Source organism: Rhea americana, unplaced genomic scaffold (genome assembly GCF_003343005.1).
Source record: "Rhea americana isolate MKP2758 unplaced genomic scaffold, rheAme1 scaffold_383, whole genome shotgun sequence".
Lineage (NCBI taxonomy): Eukaryota > Metazoa > Chordata > Aves > Rheiformes > Rheidae > Rhea > Rhea americana.
The window spans coordinates 334347-341508 of record NW_028186516.1 but is presented as its reverse complement, the minus strand read 5'-3'; the positions used below and the strand labels follow the sequence as shown (position 1 = coordinate 341508).

The window sequence follows — 7162 nt, the reverse complement described above, 5'->3', positions numbered from 1 at the left end:
TGTTTTAGAGACACACTCAAGAGGCAAGTTCTCTTCCTCTAAAACTTAAGGGATGATTTTTTCAACTACTATCCACTGTAAGTACAAAAAGAGTAGGAAGACCTAACAAATGGGGACATTCGGATTCACAGCTTTGGCTTGCTAGCTCAAACCACACAATTTTTGTTTCAAACAGTGGGCTTGATTCTCCAGCATATTTGACGCTATTTTTCTCTGGAAATTCTGTCCTGTAAGGTAAAATTTGCTTATGTTAAGCTATTTTTATGAAAAAGCTGCTCCTTTTCACTACTTGATGCAATTTCAAAAACTATTTTCAAATATCAGACAAGATAGGTCCAAATCTGCCATTCCTCCTTATTTAACAGTCTCTTAATTTAAATGCCATTTAAATGAAAACAAACTTCTCCCCTTAGCCCTGAAACTCTTTCCCAGTAATCTCTGATTTTAAAACCATCACAACTGGCAAAAGTGACACAACTGAGGATTTGAGGAATAGTCTTGTACACTGGGAAATGTTAGGTAGTGGGAGATTCTCAGTGGAATGAGTTCAATGGTAAAAAGATCTTGGATTAAAGGGCAGTGCAGGCAACTAGATAAATCAGTGTCCTTGGCAGTGAGGGACCATAGATCCTTCCTGTTCACTGATACAAGGATCAAGAAAGGTTAATTGTAGCAGAGTTGGAGATGTGACTGGAATGTGTATTAATTCTGCCCCCCACCCAAATGCTTGACATACTTCAGCTGCCTGACAGTGTGCATCCAATGATACCACTGTTGGGATCCCAGTCATGCCTTTAATCACCTGTTTTTTTTTTGTTGTTGTTGTTGTTGCTTTTTAAGCTGGAAGCACATAATTGGCATTATTCAGATATCTTAGGATAATCACTGTTTTAACTTATAAAAACTGTTTAAAAAGCACAAAGGCACACGCATGCACAGATACTCAGGCATTTCCAGACACACTCCCATATGCTCTCTCTCTTCTATATAAAATAAATTCCCTGCTTTTTATAGCGCAAGACTAGCTGAGAAGCTAGCTAAACTTTAAACACAACTATTTTTGTTCTGTTTTTAGATGAAGAAAAGAACAAAGCTTTTAAATGCAGTATCTTTATTTGTGCATTGTAGTCATGTTGTGTTCAAAGATTAGGATAGGCCAATTGAGTCTAATAGTTAAGATCTGATCCAACTTAAGAACATGGTTGCAGTCAGGGAAGCACACGGGAAAACAAACCACTTCCAAGGAGTGGAACTGTCAAGACCCAGTCTAGTTGATTTTTGGACAGATTTTAAAGCCCAAAATGCTTGGAATTCCTGCGTTGGCACAACCACGAGAATTTAGTGGTGCTAAAACAGAAACAAGAAAATGAAGATATTTTCAGTGACAAGTTCCCAGTATCCAGCAAGGAAAAAGTCAGTTAGTTACACAAACAGATATTTCCATCCCCAGTTATGACCCTCTTCAAGGCTCCCATTGGTCTGAAAGGGTACCATGTAAAACTTTTATGGTATAACTCAAAGCAAGGAAATATCTGTGTGGCTTTAAACCACCTTTCTGTTCCTGCTTTCCTACAACCAGTGTACACCAGGTAGCATCCTGGCATATGCTAGGTATATTCTGGGACCATTATATCATCAGACACAAGTTGGGTGCAGCTGTTACACAGTCGCTTCCTCTGCTACCACGAGCAAACCACTCCCAGACAGCTGTTTCAGSTATTTAGATGCTTAAAGATGAAAAAAGTGCTTCATAGGATTTTTTAGAYACTTAAAGACGAGAAAAGTGCTTTACAGGATTTTCCAAAGCATCACAAGGCCTTACATTTTCAATCGTACTAGGCCCTTTACTCCTCTTCTCTAAAATGGGGCAATATGTTGCTATGTTACAAGGTGTCACGGGGATTTAGGTATGAAGAAAGGTAGAAAGGTGCTTGGATGCTGCCTGTAATGGAAGGTTTATGTTCTGTTCTTGCTCCTTACCTTCAATCTTTTCAAGCCTGTAGAGAGGCAGATTTCTGCAGAGATGCTCAATGGGTTTACCATAGACAAGCCATTCCTTCATATTCCCTAACATTGAATTGCCAGGTTCATACTGTACCCACACATTCTTTGAGGAGTATATCTTCTTCAAAGTCTAAAGAGAAAACATTAAATTTCATCAGCAATGTAGCTTTGGTTTCAATATAGTAACCAGTCCTGTGAGAAAATCCCAAAATCTAAAATTATCTTTCTTTGGCCTAATACAAAGCATTAGCTGAGAAAGCTACAAGCTGTTAAATAAAAAACATATTTTAAAATCTGTTTGTAAACAAAGTTCACTAGATAGTAATTCTAGCAACATAGAAAAATTGAACTGTATTAACATAATAATAAATTATGTTAATTGACTGTGATACAGTTAAACAATTTGCACATTGTTAATCCTCCCAGTCTGCACACGCATTTTAAAAAGTGCATTAGTACACTTTGCTGTAGAAGTGTTAGTGTTARACTGTCACAAAATGGGCCAGAGATGATGCTCATCTCAGGCAATACTCCTAATCATCATCATGAAAGTTTTGTTTGAGTAGGAAAGTCACAGTCTGCTCAAAGTAAATTGATTTCCAAATTCTGTTCTGAAAACAAAATAACTTCAAGTATCTCATCCCCAAAACGTTAGCTTGACAATGAAAAAAAAGGAAAAAGTTTATGTGAATTCGTAGTAGGACTACCCAAAAATATTCAATCACACTATTTCCACAGACACAGGATCTTACAGTTCCAACTATAACTACCATCCACTGTAAAACTGCAGAGTGGGCCTTGATTGCTCATTATCTTCAAATAATATTGTATATGATATTCCCTTGAGGCTTCATCTTGTCGTTCTTTGTTTCATCATTGCAAATCCAACAAAAAAGGTTCCTCAGAACAACAACTGCTCTTAATGGTAGAACGGAGGGCTTCTGTTATACCACCCAACACCACAACTTTCTTATATACAGTACAAGACTCTCCATAAAATCACCTGTTTCTCAAAAGCCAGACGTCCAATTTCCTGCAGCTCTGGGATGAAATCTCTCTCCATTTTCAGGATAAAGCAAGCGTTACGTGAAAACAACCTCGTTGCAACATATCCCTGTGATAAAATAATTATAGTTAATTTAATTCATTAAAAGCAGCTACCACTCACATCTGGTGATTTCCCCTATTCTTTAGGGTGAATAAATAACATAAAGTTGTTACACTATCTATCATGATTTTGCATTTACAATGTCACCTTTGGGGAATGGAAGCGGCCTCCCTGTACTAATGTCTCTCTATAATAGTGAAATTATCTTCTTCCATGGATTTCTACTGTACTTGTTATACATGAGCAATGGTTGCCTGATCTTGACTCTATTGCACTGCACTTAATGACGTTTTTCTCCCTTTCATGAACCCACCATGGGTTTCATTGTAAGACTAATCTAAAAAACTGCATCATCATATGTRTGAGACAAAGAGATGGCATAAGGGGAGGAGAAGTGATGGTAGTCTAAAATGAAAGAGAGTTTAAAGACAGCTCATGATGAAAATACACTAAAATGATTTTTCCATGTTTAAAAATTCCTCACAGAGATTATTTGAATCTAGGCAGATTCTTGGATTTACTTACATGCCAGTAGTCAAAAATGGTATCAGAGGAGTATGCGCCAGAACGGACATGGACATCAGCTACGTTCTTCTCATTGTCGATAGTCATAGTTGCAGTGACATAAGAATTGCCAGGTTCTCCCAAGTAGAAGGTCTTTGGTACAAAACACAAAAGAGTTGTTCATCATTATCAACCTTCTATCTTTAAAAGGTGCAATACAGATGAAAGATAATCAAATGTGATTGCTTCACATAAATTCTAAGTCACTTTACCACTCTCTGGCAATCTCAGGAGGCCCTCAAGGTGGAGGTTAATTGCCCAAGAGTTCAGTTCAGGGTGGAAGAGAAGAGGACAAAGCCAAGCCACATTGCAGGAAGGGGTGAACAACATGGGGCAGTCTAGTCATTGTGTGTGGCAGCAGGGATTTTCATGAGAAGTCTGTGGCAGTCTCCAAATCATAGCTTGAACTAATGGTCTACACTCCTAGAATTTCCTGTTGCTATATGGCTGCGCAGAGCCACCTCTTTGGCTTGTATGATTGTCTCCTTTGGCAAAGGCTATTTTTCCTCTCTCCTTGGCAATAAGCATCTTGTTAGTTTCCTCTGGGCTTTTCTTCCTATTATATTGCCCCATGCCCAAGAATCTAATGCATTTTACACAAGTACATGCAGTAGAAGGCTTGACAGTCTACTTACTTGTAATGCAGAAGTCTGAGTCCAAAAGACTCCCAGCAAAGCGAGAATTGCAGCCTATAAAAGGAATAAGCATTCATACTCAACAGAAACATAGGGYAGTGCCACACCAGCAGGACAGAGCTCAATAAAATGTAATAAATCACACTTCCAAAATGGAATTAAGTTATGCATTCTCTACTCCAACAGTGCTTCCACTGAGTTCAAGGAGACTATTGCACATATAAGAAATGCAATTTCCCACTGAACAGAAGAAACAGTACACAGATCATATCATTAGCCCCAGTATTGCACTCCTTATTAGAACATCTTGTTTTCTGTATTTTTTTGCTTTTAGAAAGGAACTTTATAAAATATAAATTCAATAAAATGTGTATACTCACAAATCTGTTCATTTTTCTTTCAGATAGGAACGGAAGGCTGCAGAAAGTGAAAATGTTGAAGAATCCCAGAGACATTCAACTTTTATATCTTACTGTAGGTGTGGGAAACACTTGACAAATGTTCTTCWTGATTCGAGCATTCCATATCTACATGCCACACCATGGTAAGCCTTTTTATCTGAATATTGGGCTGGCACAGATAACCTGATCCTGATATGTCAAAAGCACTCAATAAGTCAGCCTTTGTAAAATGAATCACTCTACAAATGGCTATTATTTACTGGTTTAAACTCTGGTGGTGTTTCAACTTTCGCTGGTTCAAGTTTTCAATATTTAACAGGATACTTACCCAGAATTAAATGGTATCAGGAAAGACTCTGTTACTGATTTATTCAACTGCACTTTGTCCTCTGAGATATATTTCCTGGCCCCCTGATATTCTGCAGACAAATCCTGGAAAGAAATACTATATCATGGTAGCCTAAGTGCCAGCTAATGAATAGACCAACTTTACATCCATTTCCTCCAACAAGTATGTGCATGGCCTTTTCTAACAAAAAATGCTGCTCATTTTTGATTAGTTGCCATGATGCATATCACATATTTATATTACTGACATAGTCAGGGATAATACTTGTGCTTCAGAGACACAAGCTGAATAACTACTAGCCTCACCAGTACAAAAGGGAACAAAACAAAACACAAGAGGATATGTGGTTTGCCCAAGGTCACAAGTCAAAAGGAGCTGGATGGGGATTCCTTCTTTAAAGCTACCACTATTCTCTGTATTTTATCAAAACCACATTGACTGCATGATATTGTAAAGAAATGTTCTCCTATGAATATGAACTTGTCTGGACTCCTTATTTCATCTCCCAGTGACTTCAACATCAGCCAGTGCAGGTCCTTTGAGGAATCACACTCCACTTTTTACAAGAATATCACAGTTGAAGCCTGTTCTCTTGTGATGAAATGAGAGCGTAAAGTAATAGCCAACAAATTTCTGTAATGTCTGTCATCAGAAAAGAGGTGAAAGAAGTTACATGGAAATGTTGCCCTGCAAACAGGCCTCAAGAAAAAGAGGAATTTCCACGTACTTGCTTTATTCCACATAACTTAGCACAAAAAAGTGATCTTGAATGTAGCAAAGCCATGCTGCTCTGCAATATATCAGGATATATGAACCGATACAAAACTTATGTGACAAGCATGGCTAGATAAGACTAAATTAATTAGATTGATGTTATCCTCCTGTTGAAAGTTGGCCCTCCCCATTCTTCTCAAATGACTCTTCCGTTTGTAAGATTGCAGTTATGATGGCAATACTCACAAAACATATTTTAGTAGTCAAGTGAGTCTTCCACATATGCTCATAGTAGGATTCAGGCACTACAAGCTAAAATTAAAAGCTGAAATTAACTTTTCCGTAATCATTATGTCTTCATATTTTAATTTCTTTTGAGATACTTTCACAGGGTTGAAGTACAAGCTTCAGATCTCTCTTAAACATGAACACCCACCTCTACACACGTAAGAGCAGCGCAATATGCAAAATCAGCAGTATTTAGTGAAGGAGAACTACAACAGCAGCCATTAGCTCACTGACAATTTTCACTTTATACTGGACAAGGTGAAATCTTATGATCCAATCCTATGAGGTAAAAAAATAAAGATTAATTTATAAAGAGAATTTTACTAAATAACCTTATTACAAGAGAGAAGATATTTTTAGTTGACTCAGGTATATTATTCAAAGTGACTCTGTATATCCTTCTAATAGGAAAGCCCTTCTTTTGGGAGACTTTCTCTCCACCATGCATCTGCACATCTCCCRTTAATACACTTGAAATCTGTGTACATTCCCCGAGGGGCAATACTATGCCGCTTTCTTTTAAGAGATTATCTAATTTAAATAACTGAAGTAAATGGCTGCATAAGAATGGCTATAAGATGCTCAAATTTCCTTGAAAATAATTTTCAGTTTTGTCAGTTGTCAGCTGGAGTGAGGTTTGGCTTAGGAAGAGAATGGTGTAGTCTCAGAACTCCTTAGTGAATTTGAACCCCTATGATGATGCTCACATTTCTCAAGGTATTCTTCTTTCTTTGGACATTTTCGGTCTAAGTGGAAACCTTCCAACTTTTTCCCAAATGAAATCACTTTTTCCTCAACTGTTACACTTGGGGTCAGATTGCCGTATCAGCACAGAGAAGCCCAGAGAAATGGAATTTGACTAATGTTTGGAACAAAGCAATATGTTCTGCGAGTCAGTGTTACGACACAGCAACATTAATTATTGTTAGGAAATTGTTAATTTGATATTTTCATAAAGTCAAATATTTTCAAGTTCATTATAATTTACTCCAGTGAAATACGATTAAATTACAGAATGGCTCGCAATTTACTTAAGTAAAATTGCAAGGAGAGTTTGGCCCACCATTTGGCACCACCATCCACTAATAATTTAAACAAA

The 7162-nt window shown here is 37.4% G+C and overlaps 1 protein-coding gene across 1 annotated transcript; it reads right to left on the bottom strand.

Annotated features, from left to right (window-relative positions):
- Positions 1-1245: 1245 nt before the first annotated feature.
- Positions 1246-4766, bottom strand: GKN2 (gastrokine 2). The gene is made up of 6 exons (XM_085313363.1): positions 4692-4766; positions 4312-4365; positions 3638-3769; positions 3008-3118; positions 1981-2134; positions 1246-1347 (listed from the first exon to the last, which is right to left on the bottom strand). Exons 1-6 carry the CDS (start codon positions 4764-4766, stop codon positions 1268-1270), a joined length of 606 nt encoding a protein of 201 aa, XP_085169489.1. The 3' UTR covers positions 1246-1267.
- Between the last annotated feature and the right edge of the window lie 2396 nt (positions 4767-7162).